Source organism: Carcharhinus amblyrhynchos, chromosome 17 (genome assembly GCF_965287045.1).
Source record: "Carcharhinus amblyrhynchos chromosome 17, sCarAmb.v2.hapA, whole genome shotgun sequence".
In the NCBI taxonomy this organism is placed as follows: Eukaryota; Metazoa; Chordata; class Chondrichthyes; order Carcharhiniformes; family Carcharhinidae; genus Carcharhinus; species Carcharhinus amblyrhynchos.
The window spans coordinates 46,085,674-46,111,306 of record NC_137340.1 but is presented as its reverse complement, the minus strand read 5'-3'; the positions used below and the strand labels follow the sequence as shown (position 1 = coordinate 46,111,306).

At 47.7% G+C, this 25,633-nt stretch overlaps 2 protein-coding genes across 2 annotated transcripts in view; one reads left to right on the top strand and one right to left on the bottom strand.

The window, feature by feature from the left end:
• Positions 1-11,249, bottom strand: part of mrpl43 (mitochondrial ribosomal protein L43) — a 30,200-nt gene extending 18,951 nt beyond the window's left edge. Inside the window, exons 1-2 of the mRNA XM_080205892.1 lie at positions 10,896-11,249; positions 2,023-2,129 (exon numbers count right to left, since the gene is read on the bottom strand). Of these exons, the coding sequence (XP_080062018.1) occupies positions 2,023-2,129; positions 10,896-11,026 (238 nt within the window). The 5' untranslated portion in view covers positions 11,027-11,249. The remainder of the gene's footprint in view (positions 1-2,022; positions 2,130-10,895) is intronic.
• A 259-nt stretch (positions 11,250-11,508) lies between these two features.
• twnk (twinkle mtDNA helicase) lies at positions 11,509-24,041 on the top strand. Its single transcript, XM_080205891.1, has 6 exons — positions 11,509-11,702; positions 13,209-14,591; positions 18,275-18,515; positions 19,347-19,454; positions 21,695-21,836; positions 23,778-24,041. Exons 2-6 carry the CDS (start codon positions 13,214-13,216, stop codon positions 24,027-24,029), a joined length of 2,121 nt encoding a protein of 706 aa, XP_080062017.1. The 5' UTR covers positions 11,509-11,702; positions 13,209-13,213; the 3' UTR covers positions 24,030-24,041.
• Positions 24,042-25,633: the final 1,592 nt, after the last annotated feature.

Genomic DNA, 25,633 nt, shown 5'->3' with positions numbered 1-25,633 from the left:
GCCAAAGGCTGCACTGCAGCATTTGCACTAATAAAAAGTCCCACAAAATACTGGACATTTAAAATCACATCCTCTCTAAGTTTATTTATTAGTCACAATAGGCTTACATTCACACTGCAATGAAATTACTGTGAAAATCCCCCAATCGCCACACTCTGGAGCCTGTTTGGGTACACTGAGGGAGAATTTAGCATGGCCAATGCACCTAACCAGCACGTCTTTCAGACTGTGGGAGGAAAGCAGAGCACCCGGAGGAAACCCATGCAGACATGGGGAGAACGTACAGACTCTGCATGGACAGTGATCCGAGAATCGAACCCGGCTCCTTGGCACCGTGAGGCAGCAGTGCTAACCACTGTGCCACAGAGAGGGTGACACCAAAACCAACCCTTGTATGCTTTGTAAATCATCCTTATATTAAAAAAATCTCTGGTCAGGGTTTCAGAATGGACATGGAGATTTGCAAAGTGGCTGGGAAACAATACCGATGTTGGTGTGGGAGGCCATTCGGCCCATCAACTCAAGTGTCGGCTCACCGCTGCAGGTGGGCAGAAAATGCACAGAGTGGAGTTACCTGTTCAGATTTTGATCGCAGGAGGAACAAACAGCATGAAGCAGATAGAGTGAGATAAAAAGTTAGAGGAGAGAATTTTGATTGCCTTCTAATGTGTGGGGGAGGGGGGCCTGATAAGATACTCTGTCAGAGAGTTGGTGCAATCGCGATGGGCTGAATGATTTTTGATTTATTATTTTCACATGTATTAATAAACATTGAAAAGTATTGTTTCTTGCGTGCTATACAGCCAAAGCATACCATTCATAGAGAAGGAGAGAGTGCAGAATGTAGTGTTACAGTCATAGCAGAGGTGCAGAGAAAGATCAATTTAATATCCCAGTGGTTAGCATTGCTGCCTCCAGGAACCTGGGTTTGATTCCCGGCTTGAGTCACTGTCTGTGCGGAGTTTGCACGTTCTCCCCATGTCTTCACGGGTTTCTTTCAGGTGCTCTGGTTTCCTCCCACTGTCCAAAGATGTGCAGGTTAGGTGCAATGTCCATGTTAAATTGTTTCTGGGATGTGTAGGTTAGAGGGATTAACGGGGTAAATATGTGGGGTTACAGGAGTAGGGCTGAGATGGAATTGTTGGCACAGGCTCGATGGGCCAAATGGCCTCCTTCTTCACTGTAGGGTTTCTTTGATAAGGTAAGTCCATTCAAACGACTGATGGCAGCAGGGAAGAAGTTGATTGGTACTTGAGCAATTTTTTCCTGAAGTGTGAGATATCACCAGCACTGACAGGAGGACACAGATACAAGATCATCAATGGGAACAGAAGTATTTTTAACACAGCAACTTATAACAATCTAGAATGTTCTGCCTGAAAGGGGGAAGCAGATTTATTAGTAACTTCTGAAAGGGAATTAGATGAAGGATCAAAAAGGAAAGCTATAGGGAAAGGAATTCGTAAAGAGCTAGCATCAGCAAAATGGGCTGAGTGGCCTCCCTTGGCGGGCATAATTCCCTGAAAGGCTCTAAACTTGATGTTTTAAGTTTAATAGACACAAATAGATTTACACTGCAATGAAGTTACTGTGAAAATTTCCTAGTTGCCACTCTCTGTTCGGGTACACTGAGGGAAAATTTGCATGGCCAATGCATCAAGCCAATACAGCTTTTGGACTGTGGGAGGAAACCGGAGCACCTGGAGAAACCCATGCAGACTTGGTGAGAATACGCAGACTCTGCACAGACAGTGACCCAAGCTGAGAATCGAATGCAGGTCCCTGGCACTGTGCAGCAGCAGCGCTAACCACTGTGTCACTGCAAACCAGACAAAAGAGGCAAGTACGTGAACAACAAGTAAAGGTGACGGGGGGAGGGAAAGTTAATAATCAATGCTGGTCGGGTGGCAGGAGTGGGAGCTGGGACAAATCCGGGTATCAGATTTCCCTCCTGTATTTTCTGGTACCTGCCCCTGGGCAGAACAGGCTCCCAAGTTTTCCGGAATGGCGAGCGATACTCACGGTATTCTGCCACCAGCTTGGGAACGTTACACTGCTTTGCCGTGACGTACACCACAATTCCAGGGTTCTGATTTGCGAAATCCACCACGCCCTCCTCAATGAACTCTCTGACAAGACAAAGAACATGGCAAAAAGATACTTCAGACACATTCGCCTCATAGTCCCTGTTACGTGACACTTAGAACATCCACTGCAGTCCACACACGAAACACCCTCTCCCTCCAGCAGGGCGGCAGTGTGGCCTCAGTGTCTGCCACCTACAGGGTGCAATGGGGCAAAGGCTCCTTTGACAATAACCTACAGCCTCTGCCACATGGAAGGGACAAGGACAGCAGATGCGTAGGAACATCATCACTAACAAGTTCTCCTCCAAACCACACACTAGCCCGACTTGAAACTATAATCCCCGTTCCTACAACACCAAATCCTAAGTCCCATCCTAACAAAATGGTGGATGGATCTACGTCACATGGACTGTAGTGCTTACAAGATGGCGTCTCACCAACCCCTCTTCAAGGGCAATAAATACCGGTCTTGCTGGTGTGAGCAATATTATAACGGAATAAGTAACTAGTACAAAAGGAGTTGAGAAAATGAAACCGTTGTTTTGCATTACAATGGTTCATTTTTCCAATAAGGAGGTAGTTGCGAGGAAAATGAGAACATTAGTTTTTTTTGCGACATCATCTACTAAGAAAGAAGCTTGTGTGGGTGTGACTGATTTAACTGGAGTGCAGACAGTGGACTGGAATGGTCAAAACCTCATTAAAGAAGCTGTGAAGGCAAGTGGGTTGAAATGTAAACAGTTTATTTATTAGTGTCACAATTAAGGCTTACATTCACACTGCAATAAAATTACTGTGAAAATCCCCGATGAACACAGTGAGATGGAATGAGGAATACCAGGGCAGCACAAATGGCAATTCGCATTAAGATAAAGGAAGTGACTTGAAGTTAATGATCATGGCAGTTCAGCACTGCTGCCTCACAGCGCCAGGGACCCGGGTTCGATTCCCAGCTCGGGTCACTGTCTGTGTGGAGTCTGCGCGTTCTCCCCATGTCTGTGTGGAGTTTCCGTCAGATGTTCCAGTTTCCTCCCACAGTCCGAAAGACATGCTGGTTAGGTGCACTGGCCGTGCTAAATTCTCCCTCAGTGCACCCGAACTGGTACTGGGGTGTGGCGACTAGGGGATTTTCACAGTAACTTCATTGTATTGTTTATGTAAGCCTACTTATGACATTAATAAGTGAATTTAAATATATCAAAAGGAACATATACAATTGAGAGATTGTAAATAGATGAGGCCAAATAGTAAATTTACTTGACAAATGTAATATCCAGAAGGTAATAAAAAAAAACTCTGATCCATTCTGGGAAGCGCAACTTCTGAACAATTGTTGAAACAATAATTTGGAAAATCAAAGGAAGGGTGAAAAGATATTCGAAAAAACACTGAGGCTGTGCGACGTGTGGCTACGAATCTCAGACAAGGCAGTGAGTGTTGACGCTAGACTCGTGAACAATCAGTTCACGAATCCACCCTGAACATCAGTTTGCGCTGCTCCTTCGTCAGGGCAGAACTCCCACTTACCTGATGAAGGAGCAGCGCTCCGAAAGCTAGTGGAGTTTGCTACCAAATAAACCTGTTGGACTTTAACCTGGTGTTGTGAGACTTCTTACTGTGTTTACCCCAGTCCAACGCTGGCATCTCCACATCATGGTGATTTCAGGCAGTCCTGTAATCAACATCCGCATTCCTGCGTCAGTAATAAAAATTGTTGAAGTGGCCAAGTGACTTTAATCAACATGCCCCTGATAATATAACCGAGAGGATATTGGAGGGGTGTTTGTAATACCAGATGGGACTTACCAGTTCAAGATTATCCCATTTGGTATGGAGAAGGAACCAGCAACTTTCCAAAGACTGACAAATAAGGTTATTACAGGAATGGGTCAACGTGCTGTGCATCATAATGACCTGGTGGCTTTCAGTGAAATAGAATCGCTAAAGTGCGGAAGGAGACCATTCGGCCCATCAAGTCCGCACCGACTCCATCTCTGTAGCCCTGTACCATGGCTAATCCCCTAACCTAAAAAACTTGGGACATTAAAAGGCAATTGAGCATGGCCAATCCACCTAACCTGCACATCTTTGGAGTGTGGGAGGAAACCAGAGCACCTGAAGGAAACCCACGCTGACATGGGGAGAACGTGCAAACTGCACACGGTCACCCACGGTCGGGTCCCTGAAGCCAAGGGGCAGCAGTGCTTAACCACAGTGCCAAGGTGCCACCCCTTGTGAGAACAGCATTTACAATATCTAAAAGAAATGTTCGAATGACTACAAGAAACTAATTAGGTTGGCTAAGAGCGAATTTATGAAAACACATGTTACATACTTAAGCCAGTTGTAAAAAAAGCTATTGCAGAATTCCTAACGAAAAGAGAAGCTTTGAGAGCTCTGGGCATCAGTAACTTCTATAAAAATCTTGTGCCAAACTTTTACAGTATTCATATGAAACAAGAAACTCCACTGGACAAATTTAAACTTAAACATCAGAGTGTCAAAACGTATTCAATAATTTAAAAGTTGTGTTTTTTTTTTACAAGTTCATTTATTACTGTCACAAGTATGCTTACATTAAGCCAGCAATGAAGTTAGTGAAAATCCCCCAGTCGCCACACTCCGGCGCCTGTTCGGGTTACACCGGGGGGAGAATTTAGCACGGCCAATGCACCTAACCAGCACACCTTTGGACTGTGGGAGGAAACCGGAGCACCCTCGGTCAAGGCCGGAATCGAACCCGAATCCCTGGCACTGTGAGGCAGCTGTGCTAACCACTGTGCCACCGTATCTACTTGCTGATGCGCTGTCGAGCATTTAGAATTCAAGGAGAATTGGACATTTTAAAAGCTGAAGAAATGACACAGCGAACTTGTGCATATTATCGTGTTAATGCATTTGTATTATAACACAATAGTTCAGTGTGGAAATAGTAATTAATGCAAAAGTTGCTGAGGAAACTGTCTTTTTTAATTGTGGAAGTTGAAGAGGCAGGTTTGTGGAAAACTATTTTTTTTACAGTACCATTGTCATATCGTATTGAAGCACCTCAAAGAGCAACTTTATCTATGTAAACAACTTAAAAACATTGTACCATTTAATTTATTGTCACATGCATTCACACAGTGAAAAGTGTTGTTTCCTGTGCGCTACACAAAGCATACTTTTCACAGAGAAGGAAAGGAGAGAGTGCAGCATGTAGTGTTACAGTCATAGGTAGGGTGTAGAGAAAGATCAATTTAATGCGAGGTAAGTCCATTCAAAAATCTGACAGCAGCAGGGAAAAAGCTGTTCTTGAGTCAGTGGGTGTGTGACCTCAGGCTTTTGTACCTTCTCCCCAACAGACTTTTGCAAAACGTCTGCAGTTTCTTTGAGTGTATTGAAGCATGTCAGAGTGCAATGTGATGTAGAGAACCTGAGTAGGACTAAGGAAATTTGGCATGTCCAGCTACAACTTTCACCAACTTTTACAGATACACCTTAGCAAGCATTCTTTCTGGCTGTAGCACAGCTTTGTATGGCTGGACTCAAAACGTCAGCTCTTTTCTCTCCTCACAGATGCTGCCAGATCTGCTGAGATTTTCCAGCATTTTGTCTTTAGGTTTCAGGTTCCAGCATCTGCAGCAATTTGCTATTATTGTTGGTATGGCTCCTGCTCGGCCCAAGACAGCAAGAAACTACAAAGGGTCGTGAACGAAGCCCAGTCCATCAGGCAAACCAGCCTCCCATCCATTGAACATAAGAACATAAGAAATAGGAGCAGGAGTAGGCCATCTAGCCCTTCGAGCCTGCCCCGCCATTCAATAAGATCATGGCTGATCTGTTGTGGCTCAGTTCCACTTTCCCGCCCTCTCCCCATAACCCTTAATCCCCTCTCTTATCAAGAACCCATCAACCCGCTTCTTAAAAATATTTAGCGAGGCAGCCTCCACCACTTCAACGGGCAGAGAATTCCAGAGATTCACCACCCTTTGAGTGAAGAAGTTCCTCCTCAACTCCGTTCTAAACCGCCTCCCCTTTATCTTGAGGCTGTGCCCCCTAGTCCTACTGTCTTTTTTGAGCGGGAAGAGTCTCTCCACCTCTATCCTATCCATCCCATTCATCATCTTATACGTCTCAATGAGATCTCCCCTCATTCTTCTAAACTCTAACGAGTACAAGCCTAGTTTATTCAGCCTCTCCTCATAGCTCAATCCCCTCAACTCCGGTATCAGCCTAGTAAACCTCCTCTGCACTCCCTCCAGGGCCAAAATATCCTTGCGCAGGTGCGGCGCCCAAAACTGCACACAGTACTCCAGCTGCAGCCTCACCAATGCCCTATACAGCTGCAGCAAGACCTCCCTACTTTTATATTCAATCCCCCTCGCTATGAAGGCCAGCATCCCATTCGCCTTCCTGACCACCTGCTGCACCTGCAAGCTGGGTTTTTGCGACTCATGCACAAGGACCCCGAGGTCCCTCTGCACCGTCGCCTGCTGCAGTTTTTCGCCACGTAAGTAATAGTCCTTCCTACCATTCTTCCTACCAAAGTGGACCACCTCACACTTGCCAACATTAAATTCCATTTGCCATTTCCTGGCCCATTCGCCCAGCCTATCTAGATCCTTCTGCAGACTCTCCACACCCTCCGCACAATTTGCCTTTCCCCCAATCTTGGTGTCATCAGCAAATTTCGACACCCTGCACTCGGTTCCCTCCTCCAGATCATCTATATAAATGGTAAAAAGCTGAGGCCCCAGCACCGACCCCTGGGGCACCCCACTAGTCACCAACCGCCAATCCGAATAGCACCCATTGACCCCCACTCTCTGCCTCCTATTTGACAACCAATCCTCTATCCACGCTAACACCCTACCCCCAACTCTATGTCCCCTGACCTTCTGCAATAACCTCTTGTGAGGTACCTTGTCAAACGCGTTCTGAAAATCCAGAAAGACCACATCCACCGGCTCTCCTCTATCCACTGCCCTAGACACATCCTCATAGAACTCCAGTAAATTTGTCAGACACGACTTCCCTTTAATGAAACCGTGTTGCGTCCGCCCTATCAAGCAATTCCCTTCAAGATGCCTCGCAATTTCCTCCTTAATGACGGATTCTAACATTTTACCTACCACAGACGTTAAACTAACCGGCCTATAATTCCCCGCCTTTTGCCTGGCACCCTTCTTAAACAACGGCGTAACATTAGCCGTTTTCCAATCTTCCGGCACTTCCCCGGAATCCAGCGACGTCTGGAAAATAACCACCAAGGCATCCACTATCACCTCCGCCATTTCTTTCAGAACCCTCGGATGCATTCCATCCGGTCCTGGGGACTTGTCCACAATCAGCCCCTCCAGTCTGTCGAGCACCACCTCTCTAGTAACAGTAATGTCATTAAGACCCTCCATTCCTACCACCTTTCCATCGCTAACACCCGGCAAATTATTCACGTCCTCCTCCGTGAAGACAGAAACAAAAAAGTTATTCAAGACCTTAGCCATATCCCCATCCCCTACCACTAGCTCCCCTTTCTCATCCTCTAAAGGACCAACGTTCACCCTAGCCAGCCTCTTCCTTTTTATATATTTATAAAAACTCTTGCTATCCTTTTTTATATTAAGTGCTAGCCCAGCCTCATAGCTTCTCCTACCCTCCTTTATCAACTTCTTTGTCAATCTTTGTTGACATTTAAACCTTTCCCAATCCTCTTCTCGCCCACTACTCTTAGCTACTCTAAATTCCTCCGCTTTTAATTTAACACTTTCCTTCACCTCCTTCGTTATCCACGGCTTATTACCTCTCTTCCTACTGTCCTTTTTAACCATCGGAATAAATTTCTGCTGAGCACCAAGAAAGATCTCCTTAAAGATCCTCCACTGCTCCTCAGCAGACCTACCTTCCAACGCACTCCCCCAGTCCACATTTGCCAATTCTTCTCTCATCCTACCATACTCCCCTCTATTCAAACAAAGGACGCGTGTCCGGGAACCCACTTTCTCCTCCTCCATCTGCACCAGAAACTCCACCATACAATGATCACTCTCTCCAAGAGGATCCTTCACCGCAAGGTCCCTAATTCTACCCGCCTCATTACATAGCACCAGATCCAAGATAGCTCGCTCCCTCGTCGGCTCCAACACACACTGTTCAAGGAAATTATCCCGGCAGCATTCCAAGAACTCCTCCTCGAGCCCACCTCGTCCAACATGGGTCGACCAATCAATATGCAGATTGAAATCTCCCATAACTACTGCCGTCCCATTCCTGCACGCCGCACTTATTTGCGTGTTAACAGCCCGCCCCACCTCCAGATCATTATTCGGGGGCCTATAGACGACACCCACCAGCGTCTTCCTCCCTTTGCTGTTCCTAATCTCCACCCACAACGATTCCACTTTCTGCTCTTTGGCTCCGATATCATCCCTTGCTACCACCTTGATACTATCCTTAATCAGCAGAGCTACGCCACCCCCTCTTTCCTCCTGCCTATCCTTCCTAAACACTTGATAGCCCTGTACATTCATCTCCCAGTCCCTGTCACCTTGCAGCCACGTCTCTGTAATGGCCACCAGATCGTATCCATTTGTGTCGATCTGCGCCACCAGCTCATCCACTTTATTCCGAATGCTTCGTGCATTCAGATAAAGCGCTTTCATCCCAGCCTTCACCTGGACCCTATTTGCCGTAACGCCACCAATTGGGACATCCTTGGCCTCTTCCCTTACCTGTACCCTATCCTTAACTTTAGACCTCGTAGCGTCACCTACCCTCGCACCCTCCCCCCCCCTAATTAGTTTAAAGCCCTGTCTACAGTCCTCTTTACTCGATTCGCCAACACTCTGGTCCCAGCACGATTCAGACCAACCCCATCCCGCCCGAACAAGTCCCACCTACCCCAATACTGGTGCCAATGCCCCATAAATTCGAACCCATTCCTCCCACACCAATCCCTGAGCCACCCATTCACTTCCTTTATCCTGTCAACCCTACGCCCGTCTGCACTCAGTTCAGGCAGTAGCCCAGAGACGACCACCTTGTCGGTTCTACTTTTTAATTCCATTCCCAGCTTCTCATACTCCCTCCCCAGATCCTCAGTCCGCACTTTGCCTACGTCGCCGGCACCCACATGTACTACAACGACCGGGTTCTCACCCTCCCACTCCAGGTTCCTCTGCAGCCCAGCTGCGACATCCTGTACCCGAGCACCAGGCAGACAACACACCCTTCTGTGCACTTTGTCATTGTGACAAAGGACAGTGTCAATACTCTTCACCCCACTATCTCCAATCACTACTACGTTCCTTTTCCCCTTCTCTTTGCCTATGTCCTGCTGCATCACTGTACCGTGTGCAGTTTGCTCACCAACCTCACCTGCCTCGTCCTCTTCCAGACTGGAAGCAAGAACCTCAAACCTGTTATGCAGATTAAGAGGCTGAGGCCTCCGCTCCTCACCCCCCTTCCTCCTCCCAGCAGCCCCCTTTTGTCCCTGACCCTTAGATTTAGCCAGTCTAGGGGCACCCTCTCTCCCCCTGATGAGCCTCAGTGTCTGTAGCTCAGAGGCCAGCTCATCCACCTTGAGCTGGAGCTCCTCCAGCAACCTGCACTTACTGCAGACATGGTCACTGGGAAGGACCCTGGGGTCCGCCAGTTCCCACATCATACAGAAACCACACATCACATGCCCCTCCATTATTCACTGTAATTTTTTATGGGGAAAAAATTTTTTTCCTTGTTTCTTGCTGTAGTAGTTTTGAAAAAATTTTTTTCTTTGTTTTTTTTTCAAACAAACTCACCTGGCCTTTTTTCCCTCCAGCCCTTTTTGATATTAAGCCCTATTAACTCACTCTGCTTCCCCCTCACTCCGCTGCCCGCTCAGACGCTGCCCGCTGTCTACACCAGGCCTCCTTTTAAACCTGGTGCTGATTTAAAGCAGGCTGGTCCACAAATGCCTTTTCACCACACCCTCAGAATTCTTAAAGCAGTAAATACAATAAATAAATGCTTTAAACAGTTCTACAAAGAGTAAAGTGCTTTAAACTTATTTTAAACAGGTTTTTAACAGGTAAAATCTTAGCTCTCTCTCTCTCAGCTCCAGCAAACAATGGAAGGCTTCACCGTGCCTACATTTCCCGCCGCCTCAGTAAAGCAGCCAGCATAATTAAAGACCCCACGCACCTCAGACATTCTGTCTTCCACCTTCTTCTATTGGGAAAAAGATACAAAAGTCTGAGGTCACATACCAATCAACTCAAGAACAGCTTCCTTCCTGCTGCCATCAGACTTTTGAATGGACCTACCTTGAATTAAGCTGATCTTTCTCTACACCCTAGTTATGACTGTAACATTAAATTTTGCACTGTCTCATTTCCTTCTCTATGAACGATATACTTTGTCTGCATAGCACACAAGAAACAATACTTTTCACTGTATACTAATACATGTGACAATAATAAATCAAGTCAAAATGAATATTATTGGATTGTGTGATGGCCACTTTGAAATGTCTGTAATGTTCTTTCAGATATTTTGTGGATAAAGAATATTTTTACGAGAAAAAGGAAGTTCAACTCAAAGGGCAATTAGGGCTGGGCAATAAATGCCAACAATGCCCACATCCTGCGAAAGATTATGTTTACATTCTCCCTTTCCCTCAGTTCTATTCCCCAAGGAGAAAAGTTGCGGATCATTGCATTTTCTAGCCCCCTTAAGTCTTCACAGCTCCTCTCTGCACAAATTCCAGCTCTGTCGAGAGGATTTTCCAATGCAATTTTTCCAGGACACATTGCCTTTAACAGGAGGTGATGGAGAAGTTGTGGTACTGACCTGACCCCTCTGCTGCTGGGAGCATCTTTGCTGAAGGTGAGGCTGATTCTCTTCAGCTGGCAGACGTACCGGCCCACTCCATTCTGCAGGACACTCTGCAAGAAGCGGCTAGCAGTCCCTCTCGCTGTCATGTCCTCCTCTTTCAGAGCACAGTGTCACAGGAAGCGATTTATTCGTGCAGCACTCAAACCCTTCCGAAAGCAATCCTCTGCCTCCTCTTCCACATTAGAAGCAAGCAGGCTACCTTTTGTTTAGGAAAACAAAAAAAGTATGGTACAGCAAACTTTTCACTGCAAAATTAAAGAAACAAAAGGGTGGTAAATATTGCAAAAGATTTTAATAGAGAGGAGAGGGGCGTAGTTGCAATGGGGCTGGTTAGTGAAAAAAAACCTGTAATCCATACTGTGGGCAAAGATGCAGTCGCTGCTTTGGTTGGCAGCGCGAGACAACGTAATCCCCAGGCCAAGATTCCAAATCCCCGGGCCAAAGTTCTAAATCCCCAGGCAAGATTCTAAATTCCCGGGCCAACATTCTAAAGCCAAGCAGCGCGCGCCGCCGACCGGACGTGGAGTTGTTGCACTGTATTGCTTGTTTGCTACACGTGAAGCCCTTGTCTCCGTAAATACATGCGCATTGTATGTGTGTAGTTATATAACGGAGCTCTCTTGTCCCTGTGTCCGGGTTGCATGAACCGATGCTGGGCCTTTGCAATGCATTCAATAAGAAGCTGAAGATAGCAGCCGGTGGGTTATTGAAGGAATGACACCAGCAGCAATCCCGACGTTGCTGATGTTATAACCGCTACAGGTAAGGTGACCAGATCGAGCCCTCCTCTTCATGTGATGTGAACGTGATCGCTTTTAAGTGTGCATTCATGCAGCCAGAGAGTGCATTTGCTATTTGTCCTCAATCCACGATCTTGCTAAGATGTGTTGTGCAGTTATCAACGTTAGAAAATGCTGGAAAATCTTAACCTGGATTATTTGGTGTATAAGAGGGGGGTGGAGCAGAGTACAGAAGGTCAGTGTTTGGCGGGATTTAGGAGAGATTGCAACAAATTTCTCTGGTAGGTGGCCAGAAATGTGGGTCTTTTTCCAATTAGCAGTCAGTGACTAGTGGGGTTCCACAGAGATCTGTGCCAGGGCCCCAACTGTTCTCTATGTATTAATGATTTGGAAGAGGGAATTTAATGTATTATCTCCAAATTTGCAGATGGTATGAAGTTGGTTTGATTTATTAATATTGCATGTGTTAACGTACAGTGAAAAGTATTGTTTCTTGCATGCTATACAGACGAAGCATACCATTCATAGAGAAAGAAAGGAGAAGGTGCAGAATGTAGTGTTACAGTCATAGCTACAGTGTGGAGAAAGATCACCTTGGGTGGGAGGGTGAATAATGAGGAGGATGCAGAGATACTTCGGCATGATTTGGACAGGCTGAGTGTGTGGAAGTATGCATTGCTGATGCAGTATAATGTGGATAAATATGAGGTTATTGACTTTGATAGCAATAATAGGAAGACATTATTATTTGAATGAGTGTAAATTGAGAGGTGGATTCTCAGTGAGACCATGGCGTTCTCGTGTGTCTGAAAGTGAGCGTCCAGGCACAGCAGGCAGTAAAGAAGGCAAACGATACGTTGGCCTTCATAGTGAGAAGATTTGAGTATAGGGATGTTTTGCTGCAATTGTATAGGGTGTTGGTGAGGCCACATCCAGAGTATTGTGTGCAGTTTGGTGTCCTTATGTGAGGAAGGTTGTCCTTGCTACTCACAGCACCAGGGACCCAGGTTCGATTCCTGGCCTGGGTCACTGTCTGTGTGGAGTTTGCACATTCTCCCTGTGTCTGCGTGGGTCTCCTCCGGGTGCTCTGGTTTCCTCCCACAGTCTAAAGATGTGCAGGCCAGGTTGATTGGCCAAGCTAAATTGCCCTTAGTGTTAGGCGGAGTTAAGAGGGTAAATGTATAGGGTTACGGGGATAGCACCTGGGTGGGATTGTTGCCGGTGCAGGCTGAATGGCCTCCTTTTGCACTGAAGGGACTCTGTGATCTTATTGAATGGCGGAACAGACTCTGGGCTGAGTGGCCTACTTTTGCTCCTGTGTCTTATGGTCTAAGTTCTGCTTAAAACTTATTTCCTTGACTAAGCCTTTGGACGCTTATCCTAACAAGCTCTGTGAGGCTTAGTGTGAACGTTTTACCTGACCGTGCCCCTGTGAAGTAACTTGGGGTGCTTTTGCCATCCGAAAGGCGCTATAGAAGTGCAGTTTGTTGCTTTGTTTTTAAACTCTCTTGTTTTCCTCTGTCTACAGGGAACATGTTTTACTGTGGCTGCAAAGCAGCTAGTGGGTTCCTGCAGGGATCGAACCTGTCTCGAAGATGGTACAGCATCGCGGTATTCACCCGCTGCCAATGGATTGTGCTGCCGGTTAACCCTGGGAAGGGAAAGTCCCGTATGATGTTGGCGTGGCTGAGAAGCCCCATGCCCGCCACCCCCCTCAGTGTCACGCCCTCGCTGCGTTTCTGCACCAAGGGGACTGCCAAAGGCAAGAACTTAAAAGCTGACCTCGTGTCCACCTTCTCTCCGGTGACGGTGACGGAAATCCGGCAGTATCTCCGCTCGAAGGGCATCCCCTTCCACGACGGGTACAGCTGCCTCCACGTCCCCAGCCTGTTCGTCGGGCGGGTGTTCGACACGGGCAAGGCGGAGAAGGAAACCTTCACCCTCTTCATCGACAAGACCACCGGCCAGTTCCTGTGCAAGGAGACCCTGCTGGAGGGCAGCTGGGAGGACTTCCAGGACTGCCTGGAGGTGATGCAGAAGGAAGGGCGGGACAACCTGGGCCCCGACGTGCTGCTGAAGGTGCCGGAGAGCGACTGGGAGCTGAGCGAGCAGGAGATGGACCTGAAGGAGGTGCAGCAGATCTGGAACAAGGCGTTGGCCTTCGCTGAGGTGGAGGACGAGGAGGCGCGACTGGTCAAAGCCATGTTTGGGATCGCAAAGGTTCCCGACCTGACTCTGAAAAAGCTGAGTGTGAAGTACTTCAAGCCCACCAAAAGCTTGGTGTTCCCCTGGTTTAATTGGCGGGATTTGAGTCTGAAAGGGTTAAAGCTGCTTTCAGCCGAACAAGATGGCCGCCAGGTCAAGTATGTGGCCAACACTCTGCCAAGACCCAGCAACTATCACAACCTCTTTGGCCTCCACGTCCTGACGAGGAAGGATACAGTGCTGGTCTTGACCGGGAAGGAGACGGACTGCCTCGCAGTGAGCACCGCCACTGGCCTACCCTGCGTCTCCTTACCCAGGGGGGTGAGCTGCCTACCCCCCTTGCTCCTGCCATACCTGGAGCAGTTTAAGAGGATCACCCTGTGGCTGGGCAGTGACCTCCTCTCCTGGGAGGCCTCCAAGATCTTTGCCCGCAAGCTGAACGTGAAGCGATGCTTCCTGGTGAGGCCGGGGGATCGTCAGCCCTGCCCCCAGGAGGCTCTGGCCCTGGGCCTCAACCTCAGTAAGATTGTGAAGAGTGCCATCCCTGCCAGTCACAAGTCCATCATCTCCTTCCGCCAGCTACGGGACGACGTCTTTGGGGAGTTGGCCAACGTCGACCAGGTCTCCGGCATCAAATGGCAGAGATTTCCTGATTTGAACAAACTCCTGAAAGGGCATCGCAAAGGGGAACTCACCGTCTTCACAGGTAGTGTAGCCGCTATCCTGAACGCCATCGTGTCACACCCCTGCTGGCGAATGGATGTGGGCACATTTCCATTTGGGAATGAGCTTCCTTGCCTAATGCACCCTTTTGTTAGGCCGCTCTTGAGAGTATTGAATTCAAATCTGGTCGCCAGGATGCGGAGGCTTTGAACATAAGAACATAAGAAATAGGAGCAGGAGTAGGCCATCTAGCCCTTCGAGCCTGCCCCGCCATTCAATAAGATCATGGCTGATCTGTTGTGGCTCAGTTCCACTTTCCTGCCCTCTCCCCATAACCCTTAATCCCCTCTCTTATCAAGAACCCATCAACCCGCTTCTTAAAAATATTTAGCGAGGCAGCCTCCACCACTTCAACGGGCAGAGAATTCCAGAGATTCACCACCCTTTGAGTGAAGAAGTTCCTCCTCAACTCCGTTCTAAACCGCCCCCCCTTTATCTTGAGGCTGTGCCCCCCTAGTCCTACTGTCTTTTTTGAGCGGGAAGAGTCTCTCCACCTCTATCCTATCCATCCCATTCATCATCTTATACGTCTCAATGAGATCTCCCCTCATTCTTCTAAACTCTAACGAGTACAAGCCCAGTTTATTCAGCCTCTCCTCACAGCTCAACCCCCTCAACTCCGGTATCAGCCTAGTAAACCTCCTCTGCACTCCCTCCAGGGCCAAAATATCCTTGCGCAGGTGCGGCGCCCAAAACTGCACACAGTACTCCAGCTGCGGCCTCAGTGTTGCCTGGATTCGAGGGTATGAACTATAAGCAGAGGCTGGACAAACTAGGCTTGTTTTCTCTGGAGCGGCAGAGGTGGCAGGGAGACCTGATTGAAGTCTATAAAATTATGAAGGCTTAGATAGAATTAACAGTCAGAATCTTTTTCTCAGAGTTGAAATGCCTAATACTAGGGGGCACGCACTTCAGGTGAGAAGGGGGGGAAGTTCAATGGAGATGTGAGGGGTGGTTTTTTTACACAGAGGTTGTTAGGTGTGTGCCACTGCCAGGGGTGGTGGAGACAGGTATAGAGGGGCTTTTAGATAAGCACATGAATGTGCAAGGAATAGAGGAACATGAACCAAGTGCAGGCAGAAGATTTAAAGTTTATTTATTAGTAGGTTTACACTCACACTGCAACAGTCACTGTGAAAATGCCCTAGTCACCACACTCTGGCGTCTGTTCGTGTACACTGACGGGGAATTTAGCATGCCCAGTGCACCTAACCAGCACGTCTTTGGACTGCGGGAGGAAACCCCCGCAGACATGGGAAGAACATGCAGGTTCCAGACAGACAGTGACCCGAGCCGGGAACCGAACCCACGTCCCTGGCGCTGTGAGGCAGCAGTGCTAACCACTGTGCCGCCCCAGGGAATTAGTTTGATGTCATGTTCGGCACAACATTGTGGGCCGAAGGGCCTGTTCCTGTGTTGTACTATTCTATGTTTTCACAGCCTCCAGGAGTGCTCTTGCAACCAATGAGGTCGTAACTTAGGAAATGTAGCACCCAGTTTTTGCACAGCAAGCTCCCACAGACAGCAACGAGCCAATGAGAGTCTGCTTTCAGTGAGGGATGGATATTGACCAGGACTCCAGGAAAATCTCCCCTGCTCCTTTTTTGAAATACTGCTTTGGGGATCCGATACCCTGACCTGAGAGCGCCGATAGAGCCTGGGGATTACAGTCTCACCTGCAAGGTGGTGCCTCTGACAGTGCAGCACTCACTCTCTGTCCTGCACTGGACTGTCTGCAGAGATGATGACCCAGTGGGCCACCACTGAGTAATGATGGCAACCTGGGTGTGCTGAGTGAAGGGATCTTAGAACAGGAGCAGGGTTTAGCTAAAAGTAGTTCCCAAACTTTGGAACCTAGCCTGGAGTTTAAGGGTAAATTTTCCCATCACGGGAATTGGAGTGGGCGAGGGGCGGACCATGGAAAGGGATTTTCCGGTTTCAGGGCGAAAGTGGCCAGAGAATCCCACCCTAAGAGTCATATTGGTACAAATATAATTTGGAAACATTTGCTTACAGATTTTGGGCTAGTTTAACGTTGAGTTCCTATTCGTCTATTAACTGTAACTGAATTATTGTCTAAATATGGTGTGGGATCGTCACTCGCTGCCCCCCACCACCTTCAGCTGCCGTTAGTCTAAGGAAATATGTATAGCTTCCCCATCTCCGCCATGAGCTTGTGTTTTCCCTTGGTAGCAGAGTTGTTTTGGGCCTACGTTTTCAGGCTCTTCCCACTGGCGGTAGGGGATACCGTACAAGCGAAACCCTGCGGACATCGGTAGGACCTGGCGAGCCTGCCGCTGGCCAATGGCAGGCCCCCTCCCCCAGCGGAAAATCCCGCCCACGGAGTCAGAGTGTTGTGGGTTCGAGGCCCAGTTTGGGACTCGACCTAGACTGAGATTTCAGCGCGGTACTGAGGGAGTGCTGCACGGCTCACCGTGTCGTCTTTTACATGAAAGCGGGGCCCCATCTCCTCATTCATGTAGATGCCATGATCTTGGGGAACCTCGGTTTAAATGCACCATTTGAAAGGCAGTGTAGCGCTCGCTCAGTACAACACGGGGTGTTATGGCTTACGACGTTGAAACACAGCAAAGAGAAGCAGGAGTAGGCCATTCGGCCCTTCGAGCCTGCTCTGCCACTCATTTTGATCATGGCAGATCATCAAATTCAATATCCTGATTCCCCCGTCTCCCCCATATCTTTTGATCCCTTTAGCCCCAAGAGCTATATCTAATTTCCTCTTGAATCAGACAACGTTTTGGCCTCAACTACTTTCTGTGGTAGTGAATTCTACACATTCACCACCCTCTGGGTGAAGAAATTTCTCCTCGGTGCCAAAAGGTTAACCACAAGATATAAGAGCAGAATTAGACCATTCAGCCCATCGAATCTGCTCCACCATTCAATCATGGCTGATATGATTTTCATCCCCATTCTCCTGCCTTCTCCCCGAAACCCTTGATCCCCTGAGTGATCAAGAACCTTTCTATCTCTGTCTTAAAGACATTCATTGACTTGGCCTCCACAGCCTTCTGTGGCAAAGAGTTCCACAGATTCACCACCCTCTGGCTGAAGAAATTCCTCCTTATCTCAGTTTTACGGAGTGTCCCTTCACTCTGGGGTCGTGCCCTCGAGTTCTAGTCTTCCCCACTAGTGGAAATGTTCCCTCCACATCCATTCTACCTAGCCCCCTCAGTATTCTGTAAGTTTCAATTAGATTCCCCCCCTCATACTTCTAAACGCCAATGAGTACAGACCCAGAGTCCTCAACCAATCCTCATGTGACATACCCTTCATGCCTGGGATCATTCTTGTGGGCATCCTCTGGACCCTTTCCAAGGCCAGCACATCTTCCTTTCGATATGTGGCCCAAAACTGCTCACAATATTCCAAATAAGATCTGACCAGAGCCTTATACAGCCTCAGTGGTACATCCCTGCTCTTATATTCTAGCCCTGTAAAAAATTAATGCTAACATTTACCCCTTATCCTCAAACTGTGAACCCTTGTTTGAGGTCGAGTTGGGGATGAGTACGGTGCTGTGTTTGCCCGTCGGGGCTCGGTATGGTGGAGACCGGGTAACCCCTGGCAACCGGCTGTGGTCGCGCCTCATCATTAAACCACCCGTCTCTCTCTCTCTCTCTCTCTCTCTCTCTCCTCAAACAGGCCCCACAGGCAGCGGGAAGACGACCTTTATCAGCGAGTGCGCTCTGGACCTCTGCGCCCAAGGGGTGAACACCCTGTGGGGAAGCTTCGAGATCAACAACGTCCGGCTGGCCAAGATCATGCTGACCCAGTTTGCGATGCAACGCCTGGACGACCAGCTGGAGAACTACGACGAGTGGGCCGACAAATTTGAGAATCTGCCGCTTTTCTTCATGACGTTTCACGGGCAGCACAGCATCAAGTAAAGTATTTGGTGATTCGGATAAACTACGGCCTGTGTTTATTTTGCCTCTTTAACATGTCCCAAGGTGCCTCACAGGACAATTATTAAATAAAATATTACACTCCAACAGAAAATAGGTAACTGACTGCAAGCCAATTGGTGAAATATGAAACTAGAACCTTCTTTGATGATAGATTTATTTACAGAATGTTGTGCTACCTGTTTTCTCCACACTGCCTACAGGCATACTAGTCTAAGAACGTCTTTATCTCGGGAGCTAAGCAGACTCAGGCCTGGTTAGTACTTGGATGGGAGCCCACCTGGGAATACCAGGTGCAGTAGGCTACCTTAAAAGAGGCCAAAGATGTGCCGATTAGGTGGATTGGCCGTGATAAATTGCCCCTTAGTGTGTCAGGGGACTAGCTTCCCGACTCTTTCACATACCTCATAGCAACTCTGCTTAACCATAGAATTCTTACAGTGCAGAAAGGGGCCATTTGGCCCGTTGAGTTCGCACTGACCCTCCGAAAGAGCATCCCGCCAAGGTCCTCCCCCCCCTCGCCCTTTTGTCAAGTCTCTCCTTAACCTTCTGGGCTCTCAGGAGGACAATCCCAGCTTCTCTGGGTCTTCACGCACATGTCTCTGCTGCGAGACGGGAATGGGGACAATGGTGAAAAGGCAGGCTGGTGGAGTTGAGAACTGTTTAAGGAACTGGATGTGTTGAACCCACGGGAGTTTTCATGTTTGTCCTGGTTTTTGATCCAGCCCTAGCCAATGTCTGTCTGCAGCACTGCTTTATATAGCCTGACGATCGGTGTGACTTTAACCAGGTTTCTCTCTGTTGTGTAGGTCAGTCATCGACACGATGCAACATGCAGTGTACATGTACGACATCAGCCACGTTGTGATAGACAACCTGCAGTTCATGATGGGACAGGAACATTTTTCTGTTGACAAGTAATTATTCCTCTTTTGAAATAACACATGGGATAAATCATGATGTCAATATCTTGTTTTTTTTTTCTACAATCGTTGTATCGAGATTTTAGCACCCATCCTATATCACACGTGATCTCTTGAGCTATATATTTTATGTTGGTGTCTTCTAAAACCTAGTGAACGTAAGAAATAGGAGCAGGAGTAGGCCATCTAGCCCTTCGAGCCTGCCCTGCCATTCAATAAGATCATGGCTGATCTGAAGTGGATCAGTTCCACTCTTCCGCTTTCTCCCCATAGCCCTTAATTCCCTTGTCTGTCAAAAGCCTATCTACCCATGACTTAAATATATTTGGCGAGGCAGCCTCCACCACTTCAACAGGCAGAGAATTCCAGAGATTCACCACCCTTTGAGTGAAGAAGTTCCTCCTCAACTCCGATCTAAACTGCCCCCCCCCTTATCTTGAGGCTGTGCCCCCTAGTCCTGCTATCCTTTCTAAGCGGGAAAAATCTCTCTATCTCTACCCTATCCATCCCTTTCATTATACTATACGTCTCTATAAGATCCCCCCTCATCCTTCTAAACTCCCAAAGTTTAGTGGAAACTGCTTTAATCGCTTTTCCTCAGTCTCCTTAACGCCAAAGATTTCCCCATCTCTGCTCAGAATGTATCTATTCTTTGATTGGATGTGGGCATCACTGGCAAGGCCAGCTTTGGTGCCCATCCCTAATTATCCTTGAACTGAGCGTCTTTATCTGAGCCACGACAGATCAGCCATGATCTTATTGAATGGCGGGGCAGGCTCGAAGGGCTAGATGGCCTACTCCTGCTCCTATTTCTTATGTTCTTATCTGTCATTTCAGAGAACAGTTAAGAGTCAACCATATTGCAGATGGTGAAATTTGAATTTAGTAAAAATTTTGAATGAAAAGTCCTAACAATGACCACGAAAACCATTGTCGATTATCGTAAAAACCCATCTGGTTCATAGCTGTCCTTTAAGGAAGGAAATCTTACCTGGTCTGGCCTGCATGTGACTCCAGACAGTGACATGCACATCCCAAAAACAAATAGAGAAGATGGGAACACAGTTTGACAGATCAGGAGGATTTGATGCTACTTCTGGTTAGTCTGGTCACTGTGACCCATTGAGTCACTGAGACCCCACACCCACAAATCTCTGCATCCTTAACTTCGTTTCACTCCTGTATTCCATCACCCTCCACAACCTCGATCAGCATCGCCATTTTTAAAAAAAATATTTTCATGGGATGTGGGTATCGCCAGCACCCCTAATTGCCCCTTGAGCTGAGTGGCTTTTCAAAGGGCAGTTAAGAGTCAACTGCATTGCTGTGACTTTAAGATTATGTGTAGGCCAGACCAAGTAAGGACGGCAGATTTCCTTCCCTGGTTACAGCAATCACTGATAGTTTCATGGACTAATTAATTGAATTGTAAGTGTGCCAGTTGCCGTAGTGGGATTTGAACTCATGTCCACAGAGCATTACCCTGAGTGTCTGGATTATTACAACAGAAAAGCTCAGCAGGCCTGACAGCATCTGTGGAGAGGGAGAATAGAGCCAACGTTTTGAGTCTGGATGACTGTGGGACTCGAACTAGGGAACACAGAATAAGGGATAGGTCATACAGGGGAGGAGGAATTTCCTTGTTCAGAGGGTGGTGAATCTTTGGAATGCTGTGTCCCTGAAGGCTGTGGAGGTTCAATCACTGAGATGGATAGATTCCTAGATATTAAAAACATCAAGGGTATGAGGATAATCAGGGATAATTGCATGCTGAGATAGAAGATCGCCATGATATAGTTGAATGGCGGAATTGACTCTATGGGCCGAATGGCCTACTCCTGTTTCTGGGAACAAAGGAAGAGAAAAAGGCCACTCAGCCCCTCAAACTTGCTTTGCCATTCAGTTAGATCAGGGCTAACCTCTGGTCTGTTTTACCCCCGATAGCTCCACATGAAAATTTATCAGTCTTCGCCTTGAATCTTTCAAGTGACCAACTGCGCAGTTGAGGCCGGGGAGGTCCTGATGTCCAGTAGTCTTTGTGTAAGGAAGTGCTTCCTGACTTGACCCCGCCCCAACTCTACTTTTTAAATTTACACTCCTCCCTTGTTTCTGGACCTCGCCCACCCCCACCCTTCCCCCAAGCTCGAGGGAGGAGAGAGAACCCAGAGTGACTGGGCAAGTGTTTCCCTGTGGTCTCGACTTGCACGAACTAGGATGCTGTCTTCTCGCCCCAGGTTTTCTGCGCAGGATTATATTGTTGGGACGTTTCGGAAGTTTGCTACAGACAACAGTTGCCACGTGACCCTCGTCATCCATCCCAGAAAGGAGGAGGACGATAAGGAACTGCAGACAGCTTCAATCTTTGGAACGGCCAAGGCAAGTGGGACCTCGCAAAAAAAAAACATATTATTTCACACAGGGGTCATGAGCTTGGTCAGTGATGATTTTGCTGTGAATCACCGACTGTGTCTCATTCCTCCAAAATCTATGCTGCCCATCTCATGACTCGTACCAAATCCCATTCACCTAACATCCCCCTATCCCCCCCCACCCATCCATCAGCACTCACTGACTAAAATCGGCAGCTTTCTCTCTTGTGTACAGATGCCTCTTCCCCGACCCTCAGCCATCTCTGCAGCCCGCAACTCCCTGAGATCTCTCTACTCCCCCCCTCTCTGGCTCGCTCCCTTTTCCCATTCTATCCGACGGAGCTGTCAGTGAGGCCCTTACTCTGCTAGCCTGTCCTGGAACCTCTTTCCAACCCTCCCTCTCCCCTGCCCTCATTGTCAACACTCCGTCAAAAGGTGACAGGCTGGTCACCACAACCTTCCCACCCTGAATGTGGTCTCCCTGCACTCGTGAGTCCAGCTCCACAATCCGTTCTTGGTCTAATCAACATTGGTCTCTCAAAATAAGCCTCCTGTGCTAACTACACCACTGCAAACTACACCATGTGAGATTCCCACTGCAATTTGGGCAGAGTCAAGAGAGCCAGATTCCTCACTCTTCCAACTAAAATTCCGTTTCCTCCTTGATCTGCATGTTTGTTGTCCCTGTGTCACCTCTTTTTGAAAGAGCTTTTCACATAGTTCCATTTCTTTTCATTTGCCCCAGTGCTTTTAAGATGATTTTTGAACCAGTATTAATCCCCTTTTAAGAGCTCTTCCGGATTCCCTGGGTTTTCTGATTGGATGTTTCATATCCTAAAGACGCAAAAAAAACCCCAAATTCTCTCCTCAGTTTACCTTCATTTTTCTGGTCATCGATCTTCAATTGATGCCCTCTATTTACCTAATCACCTGCCCCCAGGGAAAATAATTGCTCCACTCGATAACCTCATGAAAATCCTCTTGATGTTTTCCGAATTCCAAAGCGTTTTTTTCCAAGTCAATATTTTGAGGTTGAAGCTGTCCCTGACCTTTAATCCCATTGAGTGGCACACAGTGGTTAGCACTGTGGCCTCACAGTCTGCACATTCTCCCCATGTCTGCGTGGGTTTCCTCTGGGTGCTCCGGTTTCCTCCCACACTCCAAATATTAGTAGTTTAGGTGGATTGGCTGTGCTAAATTGCCTCTGTGACCAAAGATGTGCAGATTAGGTGGATTAGCCATGATAAATGGCCAGTAGGTGGCTCAGTGGCACAGTGGTTAGCACTGCTGCCTCACAGCACCAGAGATCGAGGTTTGATTCCTGGCTTGGGTCACTGTCTGTGTGGAGTTTGCACATTCTCCCTGTGTCTGGGTGGGTTTCCTCTGGGTGCTCCAGTTAAAGTAAAAAAAAAAGTAAAGTTTATTTATTAGTCTTAAGTAGGCTTACATTAACAGTGCAATGAAGTTACCTAGTTGTCACATTCCAGCACCTGTTCAGGTTACACCTGAGGGAGAATTTAACACGGCCAATGCACTTAACCAGCATGTCGCTCGGACTGTAGGCGGAATGCAGACACGGAGAATGCGCAATCTCCGTACAGACAGGGACCCAAGCCGGGAATTGAACCCAGATTCCTGGCGCTGTGAGACAGCAGTGCTAACAACTGTGTCACCGTGCCACCCAGTTTTCCCCACAGCCCAAAAGATGTGCTGGTTAGGTGCATTAATTGTGCTAAATTCTCCCTCAGTGTACCCAACCAGGCTCCGTAGTGTGGTGACCAGGGGATTTTCACAGTAACTTCATTGCAGTGTTAATAAATAAAATTTTAAAACAAATCTCTAGCTTTTCGGTATTTATAGCTTGGGGTTGGTGGTTTGTCTGAGATGTTGGGGTTTGTGGGGATACAGAAAATGCTGAAGCCACCTCACGTTGTTTCTCGTCTCCCAGGCCAGTCAGGAGGCTGACAACGTGCTCATTCTGCAAGACAAGAAGCTGGCCTCGGGTCAGGGGAAGCGCTACCTGCAGGTGGCCAAGAACCGCTTCGACGGAGACCTGGGCATCTTTCCGCTGGAGTTCAAGAAGGCCTCCCTCACCTTCTCGCCCGTCAAGGGGCGAGCCAAGCTGCGGAAGGTGAAGGAGGAGGATGACGGTGCCCCGGAGCAGTCTGGGAAGTCCGGCAACGCCAAAGAGAAAAAGTGAGGTCGGCGGAGGGGGGGGGGGGGTCCCGTGAGAGGGGGAGTGCCGTCATGGACACACGGACCTGGACTCCCCTCTGCTCAGGTTTTCTGTTGTTTTAACACTGCGGGACAGGCCAGGCCACTCCTCGGTGCCAACATCGATCTTTGTCTTTCTGTTACTCTTGTACTTTATCCCATGATAACCTTCAAAGACCCTGTGCTGTTATGCTGCCAGCTCGTGCTTGGGGGGGAAAAAGATACTGACAGAACTTTTTAAAACAAATCAGGAGATTTGGGCTTGCTTAAGTGGCAGCTAATATTGATCTGCCGTCAACCTAAACCTGTGCTCTGTCCTGCAGACCTATCCAAAGACCATCCCGAAATTATCCCTGCGAGCGAGTTGAAGGCATTCACTTTGTTCTGGAGCGAAAGGTCCTGCATTTGTTTGACGCCTGTCACAACCTCAGGATGTCCCAAAAGTGCTTTATAACCAATGGGCGACCTCTGAATTGTCATCATTGTTACCATTGTTAGGGTTTAAACATGACAATGAGAGGGACGGACTGAATTCAGAGTTCACAGGGTTGATCTGTGCCAACTAACTGACTGACTGACTGAAAGATGCTTGAAATTAAATGTCCTTTTTTTTTATTCTTGGGAACCTAACTATTGTCTGAATACAGCCTGTTTCTAGCCCCACAATTTTACATCCCCATCAACTCCAGTTTCAACTTTTATATTAAAAAAAGTCATTTGGAAATGAGGAGCTAAATACTGCGGATGCTGGAAATCTGAAATGAATTCGGAAACTGCTGGGAACACTTGACAGGTCAGGCGATATCTGTGGAGAGGGGAAACACAGCTAACGGTTCCACTCCGTGATCTTCCTTCAGAATGGAATGTAGGAAAGATCATTGACTGACATACAACAGGAACTTTCTCATTCCACAGAAACCACCTAAACTGGCAACCATGTTCAGCATTTCCTCTTATTTGAAAACTGAACTCTTTCTGGATGTGCCCCCCCTGTGGGGTGTGTGTGTGTGTGTGTGTGTGTGTGTGTGTGTGTGTGTGTGTGTGTGTGTGTGTGTGTGTGTGTGTGTGTGTGTGTGTGTGTGTGTGTGTGGCATGTATATTTCTTGTGTCCTGTGTGCATGTGTCTGTCCGGCATGTATATTTCTTGTATCCTGTGTGCGTGTGCCTCTCCCTGTAGGCATTCTAACTTCAACTACCTCCATGTTTACCAAAGCACACAATAGTTCCTCTGTTGGAGCCAGGAGATTTTTTTAATGATGACCTGAAAATAAACTCCATCCTGTTGACCTGCCTTTGGGCAAAAGTGACAGGAGGAGTCCCTGGGCATTTCTTGCTGCTCAAGGAATGGATTTGCCCCTGACTACATCTGTCGATGTGGCTGGAACGCATTGAATTCTGCTTCCCATTCCTACTGCAGTGACTGTGACGCCTATCGACTGTTCACTGTTGCTGTTTAAGGCTGTACAATTGTTTCCACCCTGAATCCTGTGATAGATACGACCACAGTAACCATATATATACATCTAAGGATCATGGAAGTTCTGAAAAGATGATTAACCTTTGTGTTCAACTTCATTTGAATCATATTTT

What these genes read in the sequence shown, in the direction of transcription:
- twnk (XM_080205891.1), top strand. Translation starts at nt 13,214, where the DNA reads ATGTTTTACTGTGGCTGCAAAGCAGCTAGTGGGTTCCTGCAGGGATCG. An exon ending in CACGGGCAGCACAGCATCAA is followed by an intron (nt 18,516 to 19,346) that starts GTAAAGTATTTG and finishes TCTGTTGTGTAG; the next exon opens with GTCAGTCATCGACACGATGC. An exon ending in CAATCTTTGGAACGGCCAAG is followed by an intron (nt 21,837 to 23,777) that starts GCAAGTGGGACC and finishes CTCGTCTCCCAG; the next exon opens with GCCAGTCAGGAGGCTGACAA.